This window comes from Microchirus variegatus, assembly GCF_963457635.1.
Source record: "Microchirus variegatus genome assembly, chromosome: 15".
NCBI classification, from domain to species: Eukaryota; Metazoa; Chordata; class Actinopteri; order Pleuronectiformes; family Soleidae; genus Microchirus; species Microchirus variegatus.
Genome location: NC_139816.1, coordinates 3236069 through 3259671, shown reverse-complemented (window position 1 = coordinate 3259671; position 23603 = coordinate 3236069). Strand labels below are relative to the sequence as shown.

Here is a 23603-nt window from a genome sequence, read left to right as displayed (position 1 = left end):
AGCGGTGGGAGGGGGGGGGTCAGAGGATTGGCAGTCGTTGACCTTGCTATCACGGCGTCACATGATCGCGAGGCTGCAGACGGAGCAGGACAAAAACACAGATGGACGGAGCTCGACTATGGACATGCACGACTCGGCCGAGGTCTCCCGTCTCGTTTCTTACTCTTGAGATATTTTCATCATGCTAATCTCCAACGATTCTGCTTCTTTGGCGTCTCTGCTGTCTCATCTTCGTACTTTCCGACGTTTCCCTTTTCGTCGCTGCTTCCCTGCACGTTCCTGACGAAGCTCTTTCTTTGCTTCACTTTACTTAACTTTAACTTTTGTGGGTTCTTTTCACCTCTTTCACCTCGCCTCTTGGATGGATAGCTACTCCTTCCTCTACAGTTCCTCCCACAGAACCCGACTCCTCTCCGGCTTCCAGCGCCTGCGCTCCGAGAGGAAGATGTGCGACGTGGTCCTGGAGGCCGGGGGGGTTTCCTTCCCTTGTCATCGCGCCCTTTTGGCCAGCTCCAGTGAGTATTTCTGGGCTCTGTTTGGAGAGACGACCGCTGAGAGATTAGCGGGCTCCGTTAGCCTTCCGGCGCTAACGCCCCTGGGTTTAGACGCCATTCTGGATTTCCTGTACTCGGGCTGGATCAACGTGTCCTTCTCCAACATTCACGCTGTCCTGGAAGCGGCCAGGTACCTGCAGGTCGAGACCGCCGTGTCGATATGCGAGCGCTTTATGATTGACGGTTTGAACGCCGACAACTGCTGTTGCTACGCTAACCTGGCTGAACACCATGCACTATCAAATGCACTTGAGGCCGCCAACCAAACCATCGCTACGGAGATGGGGACATTGCTTCGGGAGAGCAAGGACGATCTCCTGGAGCTGAATGTCCAATCACTGATGGCGGCGCTCGACGCCGACGAGATACCTGGCGTCAAGGAGGTGGAGCTACTGAGGCTGGCTTTGGATTGGCTGGACGCGAACGGACCCCTCCCTCTACTGCAATCGAATCTCCTTCTGAGTCGCCTGCGCTTCGGACTGGTCTGCGCGTCCGATCTCGCCGACCTCCGCCACAGAGCCGCGGCCACGCCGTTGATCAGGAGTCAGGTGACCCGAGCCCTGGAGTACCACAGGGTCGGTCCGGCTCAGCCAATCAGGCAGAGCAAGCAGTCCACGCTACGAGCGCCGGCGAACCGCGTGCTGCTCGTGGGGGGAGGTTCCGGCGTCGACCGTCCCGAACGGCAGATGTTGGCGTTCGATCCGAGATGCAAGAAGTTCCAGTCGCTGGACTCGCGTCTGCCGCTGCGACTGAGGAACCACGGCGTGTGCTCTGTGGGAGGTTTCCTCTTTGTGCTCGGAGGGGAGGAAGCGAAAGAAGGTGACGAGGGCGGCACAAAGCCCGTCGCTTTATCAACGTCCAATCAGGCGTGGCGGTACGACCCTCGCTTCAACCGCTGGGAGCAGGCGGCGCCCATGCTGGAGAGGCGGGCCCAGTTCAGCTGCTGCGTCGCGGACGACGTCATTTATGCCATCGGGGGGCGCCGCGCGCGACGGGACGCGAACGACGCGCAAACCTCGGTGGCCTCTGTTGAGTTTTACGACATGGCCGTCGGAGCTTGGAGGAGGGGAGCGACGATGCCTCGCCCCCTTTACGGCCACGCGTCGACCGCGCTCGACGGCAGCGTCTACGTGTCGGGCGGTCTCCCGGGCAACCAGGCGACCGCGCCCGGCAGTAACCGCGGCGACACGCAGGAAGAGACCCGGGAGAGCAGCAGAGAGGTCCAGCGCTGGGACCTCAGAGGTCGGGTTTGGGAAAAGCGGGCGTCCATGTCCATCGCCCGGTTCGGCCACCGCTTGGCGACCGCCCGCGGCTACATCTACGCCCTCTTGGGCATGTACGAGCCGTTCTGCGACATAGAACGATACGACCCGCGGTCGGACCACTGGACGCGCCTCCGGCCGCTTCTCATTGGCTCCTTCAACTACGGCATGGTTGCAATGCCCTCGGGGAACCTGCTGGTGTTCGGAGGGAGGCGGTGGAGCGACGGACAGGAAGTGGTCACGAGGACGGTGTTGGAGTACGACACGCAGAAGGATCACTGGAGAGAGATCTGCAAACTGCCCAGACCGCTCACCGGCACCGAGTGCACACTGCTACCACTGTCAGACTGAAGTGTACACGGTGTTAAGGAAACACTTAATGAGTTATTTGATGTACACTACCCGTTCAAAAGTTTGGGCTCACTTAGAAATGTCCTTATTCTTCAAGGAAAAACACTTTTTTTTCCAATGAATATGACATTAAATGAATCAGAAATGCACTCTATACATAGCTGCAAACGTCTGGTTGTTCATGGAATATGTACATAGGTGTATAGAGGCCCATTTCCAGTGTTCTAATGGCGTTAGAAGGCTATTGGATGGTTAGAAAACCCTTGAAAACCCTTGTGCAATGATGTTAGCACAGCTGAAAACTGCTTTATTTGGAATAATAATCATTATTTCTAATCTCGTCAATGTCTTGACTATATTTTCTATTCATTTTGCAACTCTTTTGATGAATAAAAGTCTGACTTTTAATTGTATAGGTGAGCCCAAACTTTTGAATGATAGTGTGGTATGAATTTAAAGGTGCATTATGTAATAAATCTAAATCAACTGGCCATAAAATCCTCCTAATATGTCACAGAGACTCAGGAATAATGTTCATATAACAAACTGAACTCACCAACAACAACAGTACAGACAAAATATTTGCATTCAAAAAAAATATTTTGCAGACTGCAAATCATGTTTATGTTTCGAAATCACGTTTTTGGCGTCATGTGGCGCCACCTACCGCCGTCTACCAATCACTGCAGTCAGTAGAGTCTCAGCTGCCGAGCGACCACGGGTTGCCAGTTACGTCAGAAAACGAAACCTAAAAAGACCTCGGTGTTTTGAATTTGAGTGCAGTAACCGTTTTTGGCCACATTCTTACATATGGCGCCTTTAATGTTTACCTAAGTGCAGCAATGAGAACGTGTTAGAATAACAATGTGGCATTATTGGAATTACTCAAAACGATTGGGTTTCAGGCAAAAAAGGAACGAATTAAATCAAAATATAATTTTAAAAAAAAGTTGGGTTCTCGAAGACGAAATGTGTACCGTGACCCTAAGATTGAATTAACTGACTCCATTTCAAGCTCTTTCTAATCCTGTCTCGTGTAGAAGAGGAAAAAAAAGCAAAAGCATGATTTCAAAGCCAAGAAAACGTCGTCCGCAGCCAAGACGACGAAGGTGGAGGAGGAGGACGAGGTCTTTGAAGTGAAGAACAACAGCGGGAAAAAAAGCCAAGCTGAATATTTCATACAAGTTGTATGAGAACAGTCCTTGTGCATGTGACATTCCTGTTTATTGATGAATAATTGAAGATTCTCTATGAGATAGTTGCATAGAAATAGACGGAGAACCTAAAGGTTTATCCAGGAAATCACACGCGTGATCTGAGTTCACCATCCGTGGATGTTTGTGCATTCTGCACGAAAGGTTGTTTTTATATTTGAGGGTAAAATCTAAAAAGTATTGTAATGGTTTTTCTTTGAGAAACACATTTGTTTGTGTGATATAAAAATGTATGCAACATAAAACACTTTAGGAATAAGTTTATAGGACTGTAAGTGTCAAAAATGTCAATAAGAATAAACAAAATTTGACATAATTTGCAATAACCATGAAGTAATGAGTGGCTAAAATGAATCGTGATCGATTGAAACCTGCAGGACATGAAGATAAACAACTTTAAAGTAGTATTTTTTTTTAAATTATACATTGATTCACGTACTAATAAAACTGTGTTTTCGATAAAACCAATAAGTACAAATAATGTCATCGAGTTTTAAGGTAATTCTCACATTTGAGAACATATAAAAATCTACTTTTCTGTTTTATTATGATTGTTATTATTGCTCCAAATAACCCCCACAAAAACACCTTTATTCAAATGACCAAACTTTATTGATCCGCCCTCTTCTTCAGACAGTAAACGCAGATAGATCACTATAAATAAATACTGTGTGTTTTTTTAAATTCAAGCATCATTTATAGCTTTTATGAACATGAAACAATCTTTATTACTCGTTGAGTCTTTTTCGGGAAAAAAACAAACTGATTGAATTATCACCCAATACTATTCTACGAGAGATTTCAAATACAAACAAACAGAAAGAAAAAAATAAATATTGCAAAGACGAGTAACTACAGATCAACCACGGGCAGCAGCAGAGAGAGAGAGAGAGAGAGAGAGAGAGAGAGCATTCAAACTGTGTTTCTGTGCTTATTCTGTGCGACTGCTTTTTAATAGTTGTGTGCAGCGTCTTGTGCAGCAGCGTACAAATAAACAAACTCATATTATGTCTTTATTAGATCTGTATTTCAGTTCCTATGGAAACGTGTCGCTATATCATCTATGTTGCATGCAGGACAAGGAAGAGTCCACCCGTGGAAACCCCGTAACACTGTTATAATGAGTAAATTATAATCCACGAAAATCCATTTTTTCAGGTGGCTTTTCCTTGATGACCGGATCAGCTCGACCACCCCCTTTTTTTTTTTTTTGCCTCTTTTAGTTGCGGTTGCCATGGTGACAGGAGGCTCAGGTGTTGTGGTGAGGATGAAGTTGCCCATTAAAGCCACAGAAGATGAAAAAGCGGAGGAAAAACTAAAAGACGAAATGGAGCCTGAGGCAAAGTGCAGCGGACCCGGTTCTTTCTCGTGTGAATCTCTTGAGATTTGAGTCCAAATCAGTGAATTCACATGAAATTATTGTCAGTCGAATCAAAACTAGACTTTAAAAAATACACCTAAACCTGTTAGTCTGACTGACATTGTACCAAAGTTGGACTAACGCACCCCCCGATAATGTAATTGCCAGAAACGACAGAAGACGCCAGTACACAGAAGAAAAAGAAAAAAAGACAACAGCAACAGAAACATGGCTAAATTTAGGCCGGTACATATTTTGGAGACCGATTTTAAGCTCCGTCATCTTAAACACTCGGCTATTTTTGGGTCATCGGACGGTTAAGAATACTCAGGATGGCGCCCGACGCGCTAAACGCGAGCCAAACGCTAAAGTGCCTCATGCTAATGAGCTGAAAATAAGTAGTTTTTGGCCTCAAACGTGCATTCAATACATCGGTTTCTTGCTAGTGCTTGTATTCTGAGTCGAGGACAGATTGGACAATATGATTATTATAATATACGGACACCAAATTAAGAAATATATATAAAAAAAAATATGGTGTAATTTTCATGATCCTCAATGTGGCACAGAAGAATGATGGTGACATAAATGATAGTTTTAAACATTGGTTTCAAACTCGTGGCCCGGGGGCCACATGGGGCCCTTTCATCGATATCATGTGGCCCACCACAATGTTTGTTTTTGATATCTCAATATGAATTATATATATTTTGCAACATAAATATGTTTGTATTGTGAATAATGTCTTTGCGTATCAACACACGCACCTATTACTTCACAGATGGAATAATGTGACATCATTTCAAGCTAACCCAAACAAATCAGTTGTTATTTCAAACACACTACCTCATGTGGCCCCCAGGTCATTTGAGTTTGAGACCCCTGGTTTAAAAGATAGCGCTATTGTTAAAAATACATGTCAAATAGCGCTATATATATTTTCCGACAGCTATCACTGAACTGGAGCGGTTTGAGAAACCTTCCTAATAGCCTATCGGTAAAACACTTTGTCAGGAAAGGATCCAAAACTCCACGAACGCTAACCGCAGCAACAAACAGGAAGTTAGCTAAAAGTTAGCCAAAAATTAGCAAGAACATGTCATTGCTTCACTGGTTAAAAAAGGAGTTGATAGCAGGATAACGGCTGACAAATGTGAGAAGAGTTTAAGGGCATATTATTTAGTCTTGATTTAGACGGATATATAATGTTGTATTGTCGTATAATTGACTTATTATCAGTAATCGCAGAATTGCTTCATCATGCTAGCGCTATCACGGGACACTTCCAGCTCTCATTAACCTGCTGACAAACAGTGCTAATTATTGGCTAATTAGCCAATTTGGTTTTACTTTTATTTATTGATGCGAAACCTGCAACCTTGAGCTAACAGTGTTAGTGTTCCAGCTCTGTTCACAGTTTGTGACGATTTTAAAAAAAAAAAAACCCGACAAAACTGTGATTTAAATAATGTAAATAACGCCGTCGTCTTCCTCTGACCTGCTGTTTGCTTTTGTTTGCCGACAAACTCCCAACTGCCAATTTAACTCATTTGCATGGCCACACACACACACACACACACACACACACACACACACACACAGTTTGGCAACACATGACAATATCGGCAGTCGTTAATCAACAGTGTTAAGAGGTTCTCAGGGTGGATCGTTCCTTTAACCTTACTCCAGTGTTCAGGTCTTTCACAATATTATACAATATTGTGTCTTTTTTGGTGCTTTGGGTGAAGATGTAATGATGATTTATGGTTTTTGTGCTCACACAGCTGAGTCTGCTAAATATTTGATTTTGCTCTTGCGGATGCATCTGGCAAGGACGCCGTTTTTGGCCAAGTTCAGAGTCTACTAAAAAAAAAAAAGTCCTGGCGCAGTAGAGGCGGGTTTAACACGAGGATGGCGACCAAGAGGCGACGTCTAGCATCTGTCTTTCGATTTGTGCCGTTGCTTCCATTTTATGTGACAACAATCATTCGTGTATCATTCGTTCATTGGTCTTTTCCAATTTCTGAATATTGTGCTCAAATAAAACTAGTGCTGTCAAACGTTAGCGCGTCAACCGTGAAAAGACGCGCGTGACGTCACGTTTGCGTGACTCCGGATTGTTAAAAACGCGTCTCTAAACTAACGCTAACCTTTAAAAACAGAGGCGCACATACGCAGAGCGCAGGTTATTTGTTAGCGCTGCTCTTTTCCTTTAATAAACAGACCGCTCCAGTTCCGCTGTAGGCTAACGCCAGCAACGCTAAAATGAGCCAATGCAGCTAACGGCGCTAACTGGTAAACGGTGCCTGGACTACCGGTGTCGCGGCACGTAAAAACGCGACGTAACGCGCGTCTTTTTCCGGTTTCAGTCGTCACGGAAACGTGTCGTGGGTTAACGCGCGTTACCTATAGCACAGCACTAAATAATTTTTTTTTTTTTTTTTTTAAACCGATGATGTGCATTTCCCGTTTCGTCCAGTTTTTTTTTTTTTTCATCTAAAGCAAGTCACGTGACCCTGAGAGTTGAGTAACCGGGACAACGATTCGTAAAACTTTTTTAACATTAAGTTATTGAATATTTATATAATAGTTTTTTTCGGGTGTTGCACTTTGTAGACGGTCCCTGGGATCAACGTCGTTTCTCCAGCTCGTTTTTCAATGAAAACGAGGTTGTGGCTCGTCGTCGTCATCGTCGCCAACGTTGTTATGATTCAAAATGTGTTAGAATGTGTGTTATCGGTCGCGGACGTTTGAATCAGTGAATTATCTTTCTGACTTTTACTTAAAGGCGCCACATGTAAGAATGTGGCCACAAACGGTTACTACATTCAAATTCAAAATACAGAGGTCTTTTTAGGTTTCGTTTTCTGACGTAACTGGCAACCCGTGGTCGCTCGGCAGCTGAGACTCTACTGACTGCAATGATTGGTAGACGGCGGTAGGTGGCGCCACATGACGCCAAAACACGATTTCAAAACATAAACATGATTTGCAGTCTGCAAAATATTATTTTTTTAAGGCAAATATTTTGTCTGTACTGTTGTTGTTGGTGAGTTCAGTTTGTTATATGAACATTATTCCTGAGTCTCTGTGACATATTAGGAGGATTTTATGATTTATTACATAATGCACCTTTAACTTTTGGATCCCGTAATTCGTAAATGAACGAATGATGCGAGGATTGACGACAGGAGCAGATAAATATATACATTAGTCGGCCAAAACACTGAAATAAGGGAAGGTTTTAAGGCAGCGGGTGTCAAACTCATTTTCACTGAGGGCCACATCAGCATAATGGTGACCCTCAAAGGGCCAAGATGTAACTGTCATACAGAATAAATGTAACTAAATATAATGTCAAATAAAGCTAACTACTCCGTAACATATTGCTAAATAACTTTCTGCATTTATTACTTATTTCGCTCGTCGCGATCTAGCGGCGGTAGCCGTCACTTTGTGGGTAACGCGATCGCCGTGCATTGTGGGAAATGTAGTTTATGGTCAACGCATACGCGCCTTCAAGCAAGCATAGACCTATTTTAACACAGATTTTTAAGACCAATGAATCACTCGCAGGGCAACATAAAATGAGGTGGGCGGGGCCACATCTGGACCCCGGGCCTTGAGTTTGACACGCGTGTTTTAAAGGGACACTGTGTAGTATTTATGGGTTTATATGACCCAAAATCCACTTTTTTATACATATTATGTGCTCCTGCATTGTCTAGTCGCTGTATAATAGTTTTTGTTTCATTTTCGTAGTTGTTTCAAAAAGTCATGTAAAATAACATGGTCGCGGACCGCGGTTGCATAGCCACTGTTAGCAGCGAGACGCCATGTTTCTACGGGAGCCTGTAAGGACAAACGCGAGAGAACAAATCAAGCGTCTCTTTACTTGTAGCAGGAAGTCCCGCCTCCTCTCTCTCCGCTTCGTCTGCTACGGCCGCGGTAGCTCCGCCCTCTCCCTCGCCTCACGAACCTCATCTGCTGACACGGAGAAAGACGACGAGGACGACATTTGACCGGCTGAGGACACCGTAGCGCTCAGGGAAGGGAGGGAGGGGGTGAGCAGAGGAGCAGTTCTTTGTTGTAAATTTCAGCCTCTACTCTAGATGGCACTATAAACTACTTACTTCACCTTTAAAGAGAAACACTGGAGAAAGGTTAAATGTGTCCTTGTTGAGTGTGCATGCTCCAGGTCCAGCCCAGCAGTTATACATAATATGTCAACCAAAACCATCGTAAATAAAAGTAATAATAAGACCTGTGCTAATTATAATCTGCCGTAACACTCACTGTACAGAAAATATCATCATATATACATCAAGTATAAGGCTCGAGAGGACGCGGCGACCGCAGTCTGTAGAAACGCAGCACAACGACCCGGGAAGGGTTCAAGTCCATCTGTCGATCCCCTTTCGTCCGTGTCGACTAAGGTAAAGAGCGGGGAAAAAAAAAGCCAACACTCAGCGCTTCGGAAACGGCCGCGAACCGTCGCCCCGACGGCGTCGCATTGCAACTCGAGCGCCTCGGCATCGGGATAAGAACCGACTCACTGACGCGAGGAGAAAACTTCAGCCGATCGTAAAACCCATGACGATAAACGTCCGTGTGTGTGTGTGCGTTGACGTGTCAGACGTGCGTCTCGATGTATGAGTGCGTGTGTGACAGCGACGGGGTCAGCGGCGGCGGCGGCGGCGGCGGCGGCGGCGTTCCCCCCGGCTCGGACTCGGCGGCGCCGGAGTTCTGAGGCTCCTGAGAGAACAGCTCCTGATAGGCTCGCTTCCACTCCTGGAACTCAGCCGACGACAGCTGGGGGTTGGCCAAGAGCCTGTCAATCAGCGCTAGCTCCCCCTCCCTGTCCTATGGGGATGCAGAAACACAGGAGGGGGGGGAGGGGCGTCACTGTTTATGTTAATTAATTGAATAATAAATAAATTAATTTGTTTTCTTAACCACTAACAAAGAGACAAGAAAAGCACAAGACACACACACGTGAGGCGGATACACCGAGTTCAGCGAGGTTTGAGTCAGAAATCTCTCAATTTTTTTGATTATTTGCTCAATTTTCCGGGAAATTAAAGGCGCCACACGTAAGAATGTGGCCAAAAACGGTTACTACATTCAAATTCAAAACACCGAGGTCTTTTGAGGTTTCGTTTTTCTGACGTTACTGGCAACCCGCGGTCGCTCGGCAGCTGAGACTCTACCGACTGCAGTGATTGGTAGACGGCGGTAGGTGGCGCCACATGACAAAACATGATTTGCAGTCTGCAAAATATTGTACTAACAGTCTGTACTGTTGTTGTCGGTGTGTTGATTTATTTCTTATCATCATATTCATTTATTTATTTATTTTTACTTTCAGCCATTTAGAAAACGACTGTATAATCTGGGATTATTATTTTAGCTCATGATGACATTTTGGAAACACTGGGTTTTTACAACCGCACTCCTAATGTCCAGATTTATTCTCAGTTTATAGCTTTTATAACTCTGATTGATTAGATGATATATTGAATACATGAGAATGAAATGTTGATTTAATTTAATTTAATCTGAAACAATGGCAACATTTAATACACATATATTTCCTTAATTGCTCAATTGCTAAATTATTGTCATTCTTTGCATTTTCAGTTCCATTTTTTAGTATTTCCTTAAGCAGATTATATTTGTTTATATTGGATCATATGGGCCATATTGATATATATATATATATATATATATATATATATATATATATATATATATATATATATATATGCAGAGAGAGAGAGACATATAATATGAGCGTCTTGTATAATCGTCTGCGACAGAGAAACTCTGCAGAATTGGAGACACTTTTTTCCTCCACTTGTTATTTTCGACTGCAAACCCATTGTTTTAGCTCAGATTTGATGCATGAAATGACAGAAGAACACGCAGGCGGGTTTTTTAGTTTCCACAGCAACCAGCGGAGATAAGTCACTGTCACCTGCTCACACAAATAAAACCACATTCTCTCTCTCTCTCTATATATATATATATATATATATATAAAAGAAAGAAATTAACCCTTAAACACACTGAGATTTTCATTTCTAGATTTTTTTTAATCATTATTGTCATGCATATTGTTAAAAATTTAAAAGAAACATCATGTATTTTAAATGTTTAGTCTATTGTTAACGTTAACGAAAAATACTCACACTAAAGCTCCTACGGACAAAAATGTCCTCATTGAAAATCACTATTTTCTTTTGTAAAGCTTTTAAAAATTAATTCATGTTTGACATGTATGATGAGGACTGATAATAATATATCATATCTGAATAGTTTTTTATAAAAATTTTATTGCTTAATTTTTTTATGATTTTCACATTTTGGTGCTCTATTAACATGAGTATTTTATGAAACTAATAATACATATTTCTATAATTTCATATTTGCTAATATTTCACGTTAATATACCAAGTATATTTGTGTATATATATGAAGTATATGGGAAATTAAATTTATTGCATTTTTTCCCCCATAAAATAAAGGCAATTTAAAGGCGCCATATGTAAGAATGTGGCCAAAAACGGTTACTACATTCAAATAATAAAAAAAGAGGTATTTTAGGTTTCGTTTTCTGACGTAACTGGCAACCCGTGGTTGCTCGGCAGCCGAGACTCTACTGACTGCAATGATTGGTAGACGGCAGGAGGTGGCGCCACATGACGCCAAAACATGATTTCAAAACATAAACATGATTTTCAGTCTGCAAAATATGTTTTTTTTTATGCAAATATTTTGTCTGTACTGTTGTTGTTGGTGAGTTCAGTTTGTTATATGAACATTATTCCTGAGTCTCTGTGACATATTAGGAGGATTTTATGGCCAGTTGCTTTAGATTTATTATATTATGCACCTTTAAGGGTTAAAAATTGGTTAAAAATAATAATACTAATAATACAAAATCATGCAAAATTTAAAGCTTCATTTTTGGTGCTCTCGGGGTGTTAGCGTTTACTTTTTTGAAGGCGCATCGAAGCGTTAAAAGAAGGTTCTATGACGTCATCTCATTGAAACTCGGTGCATTCGTCCTTTGAGGAACAAAACACTGAAGCTCCTCCGCCAAACCCGTACCAACAGAGACGAGGAAACCAAAGCAAAACCACAGCTTTTCTTCCAGAAAGAGAGACGACAAAGCAAACACCGACTTCCAACCCCTGCGCCCTCCACAAAAACCTCCCCCCCCCCCCCTCCCCCCCGGGAGTTCGACAACAGAGATACAAAACTCCAGAGAGACGACAGAAGAACGACAGCCACAGAGTCTGAGAGAACATACTGTTACCACGGCACAAAGCCACAAAGACGGCTGCGAGACAAAGATCCAGAGAAAAACCAACAAGGAGACGGACCAAAGACAGACGACACCACTACGACTAACACAACAGAGACATTCTCCAGCATCTGTGTGTGTGTGTGTGTGTGAGTGTGTGTGTGTGTGTGTACAGTACATGATGTTCAGATTATGAACACTGACTCACACCGAGCTCTATAAAGTGGAGGATGCGTCACTCGAGGTGAGCCCTCGTACGCGGTGAACACGAAGGCGTGAAAGGGTTGACGAACACGAGCATATTAACACGACACGACACGACGCACACTGGAATATGCAGAGCCGCTTTTTCGCTATATGCGGACTATGCAGCTGCACAGGGCCCCGCAGCCACCAGGGGGCCCCCAAGCTGCAAGTTCAGACCCATATTTTATTATATTTTTGAGAATTAAAAGTACCTGTCTTTATTTGCATGTATTGCGTGCATTCATCATGCATATATTTGCAACGCATGTAAGTGTTTGTTAGGTAATCAGGTAAAAATTCAATTATAATCCATTATATTTATTAAGTAACTTTAGTTATTTATTTTTTACTGTTTTTGAATCGTGGGTTAAAACTGTTTTATGTTATGCCACCTTGTTATGCTACCTTGTTATGCTACCTTGTTATGCCACCTTGTTATGCTACCTTGTTATACCACCTTATTATGCCACCTTGTTATGCTACCTTGTTATGCCACCTTGTTATGCCACCTTGTTATGCTAGCTTGTTATGCCACCTTGTTATGCTACCTTGTTATGCCACCTTGGGATGCCACCTTGTTATGCCACCTTGTTATCCGACCTTGTTATCCTACCTTGTTATGCCACCTTGTTATACTACCTTGTTATGCTACCTTGTTATGCTACCTTGTTATGCCACCTTGCTATCCGACCTTGTTATCCTACCTTGTTATGCCACCTTGTTATGCTACCTTGTTATGCCACCTTGTTATGGTCTCTAGCTTGTTATGCCACCTTGTTATGCTACCTTGTTATGCTACCTTGTTATGCCACCTTGGGATGCCACCTTGTTATGCCACCTTGTTATCCGACCTTGTTATGCCACCTTGTTATGCTACCTTGTTATGCTACCTTGTTATGCCACCTTGTTATGCCACCTTGTTATGCTACCTTGTTATGCCACCTTGTTATGCCACCTTGTTATGCCACCTTGTTATGCTACCTTGTTATGCCACCTTGTTGTGCCACATTGTTGTGCCACCTTGTTATGCCACCTTGTTATGCCACCTTGTTATCCTACCTTGTTATGCCACCTTGTTATGCTACCTTGTTATGCTAGCTTGTAATGCTAACTTGTTATGCCACCTTGGGATGCCACCTTGTTATGCCACCTTGTTATGCTACCTTGTTATGCCACCTTGTTATGCTACCTTGTTATGCTACCTTGTTATGCCACCTTGTTATGCCACCTTGTTATGCTACCTTGTTATGCCACCTTGTTATGCCACCTTGTTATGCCACCTTGTTATGCTACCTTGTTATGCCACCTTGTTGTGCCACATTGTTGTGCCACCTTGTTATGCCACCTTGTTATGCCACCTTGTTATCCTACCTTGTTATGCCACCTTGTTATGCTACCTTGTTATGCTAGCTTGTAATGCTAACTTGTTATGCTACCTTGTTATGCCACCTTGTTATGCTACCTTGTTATGCCACCTTGTTATGCCACCTTGTTATGCTAGCTTGTAATGCTACCTTGTTATGCTACCTTGTTATGCCACCTTGTTATGCTACCTTGTTATGCCACCTTGTTATGCCACCTTGTTATGCCACCTTGTTATGCTACCTTGTTATGCCACCTTGTTATGCCACCTTGTTATGCCACCTTGTTATGCTACCTTGTTATGCCACCTTGTTGTGCCACCTTGTTATGCCACCTTGTTATGCCACCTTGTTATGCCACCTTGTTATCCTACCTTGTTATGCCACCTTGTTATGCTACCTTGTTATGCTAACTTGTTATGCTACCTTGTTATGCCACCTTGTTATGCTACCTTGTTATGCCACCTTGTTATGCCACCTTGTTATGCTAGCTTGTAATGCTACCTTGTTATGCTACCTTGTTATGCCACCTTGTTATGCTAGCTTGTAATGCTACCTTGTTATGCTACCTTGTTATGCCACCTTGTTATGCTACCTTGTTATGCTACCTTAATGTTTATATTAAACATTTTTCAAGAACATACTGTATCTGTTGCATTTGTGAATGTACCCTAGCCTGTTTTCTTCTTAAAATGTAAAAAATTGCTGCATCATCACAGAATATATGAAAAAGTTAGGAATCTCTACCTCGAGTTTGAAAAAAATAGGGGCCCCCAAATAGTATCTCGCATAGGGCCCCCAAACAGCTAGAAACAGCCCTGGGAATATGTAAAAAGTTCAGTGTTCAGACATCAGTGTTGGCTGTTTGTGCTTGAATTAGAGACTTTTTGGGGCTCATTTTCAAGTAAATAAAGGCACAGTTTTGGGCCATTATTGTTCAATTATGACAGAATATTCAATAACAGAGAGAGCGATAATTATGCACCAAAGGACCGAGTCGAGCAGAGAGTCAGACACTCTGATTTTTGGAGATTCGGCGAAGGTCTGCGCGGGAAAAGAGAAGATGGAGTCATCCAGAGATTATGTTAGTATCATAATAAAGCGCTGCAGTGTTAGCACACGCTGTGCTTATAGCGTCACGGACGCTCTCTCAGTGTTTGAGTCATAAAAGAGACGGCGAGGATGGTTCACTGTGCACAGAACGCAGCTCAACTCAGCCTTGGGTTTCGACACAAAGACGGATATCGCGAAACGGCTGCAGGTCGACCCTCCAACAAACGGGCGCGGATCGGCTGAATGGAATGTACTTTCACTTTCATTCTTTTGAAAGGTTTGAACGGGAGAAAAATGCACAAAAAACCTTGGAGGAAATTCATCTTTTATTAAAGTTCTCTCGCTCTGTCACCGCCGTGATGATCACATGTCTGCTGTTGAGCGTTATGAACAAAATAAATATGTATAAATATTAAACTGGAGCACAACACCCGTAAAATAACTTTATTTTATGCATGTTATTATTCAAATACGCTTAAATCTTTAAAAAATGAACTAAAAATTTGGAAATTTGTCCACCGACCCCAAGAATAAATCACCCGTGACCCATGTGTGGGCCCCGACCCAGGGTTTGAGAGCCTTTCTTGTCGTATTTAAGCGTCTGTTGTAGGTGTAACGGTGTTGCTGCAAGAATGAAGCGTCTTAATAACGGTTTTCTTGGCAAAAACTGTTCCATCGTCAGTTTACCCATAATCCTTTTGTGCTCCTCCCTGCTCGATTATCACGATAATTATTATTATTATAGCAGACATGACGTGTCACGTGACGTGTATGAGCTGGTTACGTACGCTGTTGGTAGAAAAAAAATCGTCAGGAACGCAAAAGTTTCCAGCTCTTTTGCAAAGTATTTAAAAAACATTGTTTTAGGTCTAATAACGGGCTGATTTTAGATGTCGGCAAAATCCCCGACTAAAAGCAGCTGCAGCTAAACTGCTAGCCACGAGCTAGCCATGGAAATGAAATATCTGCCGCCCAACAATTGAACGTTTTAAAGCACTTTTAAAGACCAACCTCTTCTCTTTGGTCTTCACTTCAGGATAAAAATAAATTTCGTAATATTTTACTATGTCACTTTTTACCGTTTCATACCTTTTACGTAGTGCTGGGCACGTTAGCTCGTTAGCGGCGCCAGTGTTAACGCATATTAACGCACGACGGGTTTCCATGTTGACTGACCGCAAAAAGACGCCATATTTACGTGACTTCCGATTGTTAAAATTGGTCTCTAAAGTAACGCTAACATACGCCCACATGCGCAGTACACGGGTACGCTAGTTATTTGTTAGCGCTGCTCTTTTCATTTAAAGGCGCCATATGTAAGAATGTGGCCAAAAACGGTTACTACGTTAAAATCCAAACTACCGAGGTCTTTCAGGTTTCGTTTTCTGACGTAACTGGCAACCCGTGGGACTGAGACTCTACTGTCTGCAATGATTGGTAGACGGCGGTAGGTGGCGCCGCATGATGCCAAAACATGATTTCAAAACTGCAAAATAGTTTTTAATGCAAATATTTTGTCTGTACTGTTGTTGTTGGTGAGTTCAGTTTGTTATATGAACATTATTCCTGAGTCTCTGTGACATATTAGGAGGATTTTACGACTAGTTGATTTAGATTTATTACATAATGCACCTTTAATAAACAGACCGCAGAGGCGCAGCTAACGGCGCTAAAGGAGCTAACGCAGCTAACGGAGCTAACTGGTAAACGGTGCCTGGACTCTAAACAGGACGTCACGCGCGTCTTTTTCCGGTCAGTCGTCATGCGAACGCGTCACGCGTTAATGTGCGCTAACGCCATTAGCCGCCGCTAGCGCGCCCAGCACTACTTTTATGTTGACGGATCACAACATCGCAATAAATACGGAGCCGTGACGTGAGCGTAACCGTGCGAGGGTTAACAGTGAGTGAGTGAGGGAGTGAGTGAGTGAACCGACCTTCAGGGTGGAGGTCAGTATGCGTAGGCGGTGCAGCCGGTCGTTGAGTTGAGGGTCGGCGGCCCGTCGGAGGAACGACTGCCTGAACTCCGTCTGACCTTTGGCCTCCGCCGCGCGGCCCAGCGGGCAAACGCCGCCCTGCTCGCAGGCGCGGAACAGGTCGCCGAGGGACGCTCCCTCACTGCCGCCTTCAACACAGAATACAGACATTGAGACGGTCACTTTAAACCCTCCTCCATTCATTCATTCATTCATTCACATGAGTGTAAATTCTTTGTTATAACTCAGAGCGACCACATGAGGGCAGCAGCGCACACCGAGGATCACGATTTCCTGTTCGACACGGAGAAAACGCCTAATGATGGTATAATCCTGTTCTGTTTCTCCTGCCTCAGGGATGTCCTCTCTCCTCCTCTATCCTCACATTATTTATTTATGTATTTAAATACGTTTCGACCGACTCGACACACGTGTTTTTTTTGTTTTTTTAAATCTATTTATAAACTTTATCCTTCTTCTCTTATTAATCACCAACGATGACAGGATGAATTCATCCTGTTTACATTTTCAGACGGTCACTTCCTGTGCGCGGCTCGGCTCACCGTGGCAACCAGCGCGCCCTTGTCTCATTAGCCTCATTAGCTCGGTGTATGGAGTGTGTGTGTGTGTGTGTGTGTGTGTTCTTGTACTTGTGGCATACTGAGGACCAGTGAGTTGGTTTTTAACCAACAAAGTGAGGACATTTTTACGGAGTGAGGACATTTTGGCGGTCCTCCCTTTGTTTTCATTGAAATCACTTCCTTAGGTTGCTATAACATGCTATACTCAATTTGTCCAAAAAAAAAAAAAATGTTGACGTTTTTGTCAAATTTTGGACCAAAATTGTGTTGTCAAACATTTTTTCAATGTTTGGATGACAGAGTGTAGTATGACGTTTTTTTGTCAAATTTTGGACCAAAAATTTTGGGTCAAATTTTTTTAAATTTTGGACGACAGTACAGTATGACTTTTTGTCAAATTTTGGACCAAAATTTTTCGTCAAAGATTTTTTCAAATTTTGGACGACATAGTGTAGTATGATGTTTTTGTCAAATTTTGGAGCAAAAATTGTAAAAAAAAAAAAAATTAATTTTGGACGACATAGTATTGTATGACGTTTTTGTCAAATTTTGGACCTAAAATTTTGGGTAAAATTTTTTTTTCAAATTTTGTACGACATAGTATAGTATGACGTTTTTGTCAAATTTTGGAGCAAAAATTGTAAAAAAAAAAAAAATATATTTTGGACGACATAGTATAGTATGACGTTTTTGTTAAATTTTGGACCAAAAATTTTGGGTAAATTTTTTTTTTCAAATTTTGGACGACAGTTTAGTATTGAGTGTTTGTCAAATTTTGGACCAAAATTTTTTTTGTCAAAGATTTTTTCAAATTTTGGACGACATATTGTAGTATGACGTTTTTGTCCAATTTTGGACCAAAAATTTTGGGTAATTTTTTTTTTCAAATTTTGGACGACAGTTTAGTATTGAGTGTTTGTCAAATTTTGGACCAAAAATTTTGGGTAAATTTCTTTTTTCAAATTTTGGACGACAGTTTAGTATTGAGTGTTTGTCAAATTTTGGACCAAAATTGTTTTTGTCAAAGATTTTTTCAAATTTTGGACTACATATTGTAGTATGACGTTTTTGTCCAATTTTGGACCATACATATTTTTTCTTTTAATTTTGGTCGACATAGTTTGATTTTGAAAAAAATCTAAAAAGTTTTCCTGCCTTTTATGCTCTGGGGCTCCACCTGCAGAAATGTTATGGTACTGCAACCAGTAGTTCTACATAGATGTCATTCATGAAGTAGATATTTGTAATTGTGTTGATTTATAAAATGGAAATGCTGGTCCTCACTTTGTCAGCACTTTTGCACGGTCCTCAGTATGCAGCAAGTACAAGAATGTGTGTGTGTGTGTGTGTCAGTCGACTTGATTGTTATGACGATTTAAATGTAAATGCGTCTGCCTGCCTGCGAGCGTTTTTTATTTCTGGATCATGTACTGACGTCAACGTCTTCACCTTAAAATATCCTCTTTTTTTTTTTTTTCCCATCTCAAGAGGCCGTCACTCACTGCTTTCACCTGACATCCCACACACACTCACACCCAACAAAGGAATTATCTGTGTGTGTGTGTGTGTGTGTGTGTGCTTTCTGTGAGCTCACCGTTGCGTGTTTGGTGCTCCTCTTTGGCCGGGGGTGTGAGCAGCGTGTGGAGGTTGCTGTCTCTTGGCAGCGTGAAGCTGCGGGGTTTCCCTCCCTGCGTTGCCATAGGAATCAGCCTCTGCATCGCCATAGGCAACGGGACGTTCCTTTGCGCGGGGAGCGTGTACACGGCTCCGGCCGTCATACACCCACCGCCGGGACCTGGTTCAACAAAGACTGCGTCCTCTGGAACAACGGGAACATTATGAACATTATGACTTTCAGAAACTTGTAACATATATTTTGTCATGATAAAAACAAGGTCAATCATAGTCGCGAAGCTGCCACGTCAAACAGGACTTTACCTAAAGGTCCAGTTTGTAAATAGTGCAGTCCGGCCTCAGTCAGCGGCGTCTCGATCAGGTCCTGCCAAGAACGTCTCTGAGAGGACGAAGATCGGCCTGGGGACCCTGTGTCACTGCTGCCCCCGGCAGGACTGGAGCGGTACTGCGGGAAACAATTACGGTTTACTTACTACTACTCGTGCCGCTGCTACTACGACCAGTAATGATAATATATCTAATAACTATAACAAAAACAAAATAATAACTGAAATATTCATTACACACCACAATAAAAGATGTGTTGGAAGAACAATAGCAAGCAAGGCTAAAACAACCTGAGGACAAACTACATGCTAACAGCTAGCAATGGAGCTAAAATGACATTGGGAAAAAGTACATATAGCAAAAAGAGCTAAAAAAGACTCTGGGACAAAACTGCACATTAACAGCGAGCAATGGCGCTAAAGAAAAAAACACTGGGACAAACTACATGCTAACAGCTAACAATGGAGCAAAAACAACCATTGGACTAGCTACTGCACACTGAGCCAGCTAGCAATGGCACTAAAGAAAATACACTGGGACAAACTACATGCTAACAGCTAGCAATGGAACTAGAATGACCCTGACATAAACTACATAATTACAGCAAGCAAGGGAGCAAATATGACTGTAGGACTACATGCTAACAACTGACAATGGTGCTAGAATGACTCTGGGACAAACTATGTGCTAACAGCTAGCAATGGAGCTAAAATGACATTGGGAAAAAGTACAAGTAAAACAGGTAGCAAAAGAGCTAAAAATGACTCTGGGACAAACTGCATGCTAACAGCTAGCAATGGAGCAAAAACAAACATTGAACTAGCTACTGCACACGGAGACAAACTGCATGTTAACATCTAGGAATGGAGCAAAAATGGTACCGTAGGACTACCTATATGCTAACAGCTAACAATGGAGCTAAAAAAAAAAGAAAAAAACACTGGGGCAAACTACATGCTAACAGCTAAAAATAGAGCTAAAAAACACTGGGACAAACTACATGCTAACAGCTAAAAATGGAGCTAAAAAACACTGGGACAAACTACATGCTAACAGCTAAGAATGGAGCAAGAATGGGACAACAATTCAAATCCACTGTATGCAAATGTGCATTTTACCCTCAAATTGCACGAGTCAAGCTCACAGTATTATCCATTTAATTTAAAGAGGTCAACAAACTGAATTTATATTTATTTAAATGGTGATAAAAACAAAACAAAAAAACAGATCTTCACTAATTCAGACTATTTGTTTCTAAATGTCTATGTCAGACAAATAAACCCTGAATCAAAACACAATGGTTATATAATCTGTATTTACAAACAACAAACAAACTCTGCTCCGTTTCATTAACGGCAAACCTCGCCGCGCACCTCTATCGCGTCACATCTGTACTGCACGTCGCTGCTGCTGCTGCCCCCGGGTTTCCTCCCGCTGTGCGTGGTGCCTCCCCCGAGAGGACCCGGGTGGTACTGCGGCTCGGCGGACGCCGCGGGCGGCTCCCCGCACAGGAAGTCCTCCTGGGAGGAGCGAGAGCGAGACGTCTCCGTGGAGGACAGCCGAGTGGTCCGTCCTTCCAAGTAGGCGCTCATCTGACAGAGAGACACGCGGTGAACTGATGATGATGATGATGATGATGATGATGAAACACCAAAGTAGGGCTGCGACAACCTCCAGTCCTGCTGTAATGACTGTTATTGTTTCATTTCCGTCTAAATTGAGCAAATGCCCCCTAAGAAAAGACACTAAATGTAGAACAGCCAGTTCTGGGGCCAATTTTAGCATCAATTACAGCAAATGTCGGCCCTCACACTCCCCGTGGACTTAATTGGCAATAATTTTAGCTGATAAAATGGACCATGACGAAGAAATTGAGCTAGATTTCTTCCGTCTTGAGTACAGTACGCGCCTTATGGGAGCATCAGTGATTGAAATGGTCCAGTACTCACGGCCAGAACTGCTTAATTGTACTATTTTGAGTACCATAACTTTTATTTGAGTATTGGTACTTCTCAGTTTAGGTTATCTGAGTCCAGGAAGAGTCCAGTGTTTGTTCTTGTGTCTAAAGTTGTTTATTTTCTTTGTCAAACAACAGTGATATCTAACATTTAATTTAATATGAAGTCATCGAAATGTGATTTAGTGATTTTAATATGGACTAAATATGGAAATAAAGATACTAGTGATGTTCAGGGTTTCAAGGCGATTGGTCAATGTATGGTAAAGTTAAGTTTTGGGGAACTTCCTGTTTCGTAGCGAATGGTTGAAATTAGCCAAATTTTAGATGTTTGCCATATTCAAAATGGCCGACTTCCTGTTGAGTTCAGGTCATGGTTCCTATGGACTTTTTTGTTCGTCTTGGTCTATAACATCTTCCCACCGACTTTCGGGAAATTGCGAGGAATTCATTTTGGCTGGGTTTTCACCTTAGGGGGGCGCCATAGAGCCCTTGAGCGACGCACCAGTTTCGAGGCGCTTGGTTAATGTATGGCAAAGTTACGTTATGGGGAACTTCCTGTTTCGTAGCGAATGGTCGAAATTCACAGAATTTCCGATGGTTGCCATATTCAAAATGGCCGACTTCCTGTTGAGTTCAGGCCATGGTTCCGATAGACTTTTTTGTTCGTCTTGGGCTATAGCATCTTCCCAACAAGTTTCGGGAAATTCTGTGGAACTCAATTTTGGCTGGGTTTTCACCTCAGGGGGGCGCCATAGAGCCCTTGAGCGACGCACCAGTTTCGAGGCGCTTGGTTAATGTATGGCAAAGTTACGTTATGGGGAACTTCCTGTTTCGTAGCGAATGGTTGAAATTAGCCGAATTTTAGATGTTTGCCATATTCAAAATGGCCGACTTCCTGTTGAGTTCAGGCCATGGTTCCAATCGACTTTTTTGTTCGTCTTGGGCTATAGCATCTTCACACCGAGTTTCGGGAAATTCTGTGGAACTCAATTTTGGCTGGGTTTTCACCTCAGGGGGGCGCCATAGAGCCCTTGAGCGACGCACCAGTTTCGAGGCGCTTGGTTAATGTATGGCAAAGTTACGTTATGGGGAACTTCCTGTTTCGTAGCGAATGGTTGAAATTAGCCGAATTTTAGATGTTTGCCATATTCAAAATGGCCGACTTCCTGTTGAGTTCAGGCCATGGTTCCAATCGACTTTTTTGTTCGTCTTGGGCTATAGCATCTTCACACCGAGTTTCGGGAAATTCTGTGGAACTCAATTTTGGCTGGGTTTTCACCTCAGGGGGGCGCCATAGAGCCCTTGAGCAACGCACCAGTTTCGAGGCGATTGGTTAATGTATGGCAAAGTTACGTTATGGGGAACTTCCTGTTCCGTAGCGAATGGTCGAAATTTGCCGAATTTCCGATGGTTACCATATTCAAAATGGATGCCTTACTGTTGAGTTCAGGTCATGGTTCCAATCGACTTTTTTGTTCGTCTTGGTCTATAACATCTTCCCACCGAGTTTCGGGAAATTCCGCGGAATTCAATTTTGGCTAGGTTTTCAGCTTAGGGGGGCGCCATAGAGCCGTTAAGCAACGCACCAGTTTCTAGGCGATTGGTTAATATATGGCAAAGTTACGTTATGGGGAACTTGATGTTTCGTAGCGAATGGTTGAAATTCGCAGAATTTCCGATGGTTGCCATATTCAAAATGGCCGACTTACTATTGAGTTCAGGCCATGGTTCAGATCGACTTTTTTGGGCTATAGCATCTTCCCACCGAGTTTCGGGAAATTCCGCGGAATTCGATTTTGGCTAGGTTTTCACCTTAGGGGGGCGCCATAGAGCCCTTGAGCAATGCACCAGTTTCGAGGCGCTTGGTTAATGTATGGCAAAGTTACGTTATGGGGAACTTCCTGTTTCGTAGCGAATGGTTGGTATGGTTGCCATATTCAAAATGGCCGACTTCCTGTTGAGTTCAGGTCATGGTTTTCGATAGACTTTTTTGTTCGTCTTGGGCTATAACATCTTTCCAATTCGGTGGAACTCAATTTTGGCTGGGTTTTCACCTTAGGGGGGCGCCATAGAGCCGTTGAGCAATGCACCAATCCGGGCACTAGCATTCGTGCTCGGGCCCTAATAAAAACTAGTAAAACCCGCCCTGAAAACGAATCAAAACTAATTTTTAAAAACAAAAAGTCAATTTTATAGACATATAAATGTAGACATTTATTAATAATCTTTTTTTTTTTTTTAAAGATTTGAGATAATATAATTATAAAAGACCTTAAATTAAAAATTTCTAGTCTGTTTTTATTGTGTAAAAATAACAAGAGTCCACTGTTGGTTGACGTAGAATAACAGTGTGTGTGTGTGTGTGTGTGTGTGTGTGTGTGTGTGTGTGTGTGTGTGTGTGTGTGTGTGTGTGTG

General features: G+C 42.8%; 2 protein-coding genes across 2 annotated transcripts in view; one reads left to right on the top strand and one right to left on the bottom strand.

Moving 5' to 3' along the window:
• Positions 1-361: 361 nt before the first annotated feature.
• On the top strand, positions 362-2167 carry klhl34 (kelch-like family member 34; the record flags this gene model as incomplete). The annotated part of the gene is made up of 1 exon (XM_083901334.1): positions 362-2167. One exon carries the CDS (start codon positions 362-364, stop codon positions 2165-2167), a length of 1806 nt encoding a protein of 601 aa, XP_083757460.1.
• Positions 2168-9373: 7206 nt separating this feature from the next.
• The window catches only part of cnksr2a (connector enhancer of kinase suppressor of Ras 2a), a gene marked incomplete at both ends in the record, with an annotated part of 73391 nt that continues 59161 nt past the window's right edge, over positions 9374-23603 (bottom strand). The window contains 5 exons of the mRNA XM_083901308.1: positions 9374-9604; positions 16647-16834; positions 18861-19085; positions 19205-19346; positions 20602-20820. Coding sequence (XP_083757434.1) covers positions 9374-9604; positions 16647-16834; positions 18861-19085; positions 19205-19346; positions 20602-20820 — 1005 coding nt within the window. The remainder of the gene's footprint in view (positions 9605-16646; positions 16835-18860; positions 19086-19204; positions 19347-20601; positions 20821-23603) is intronic.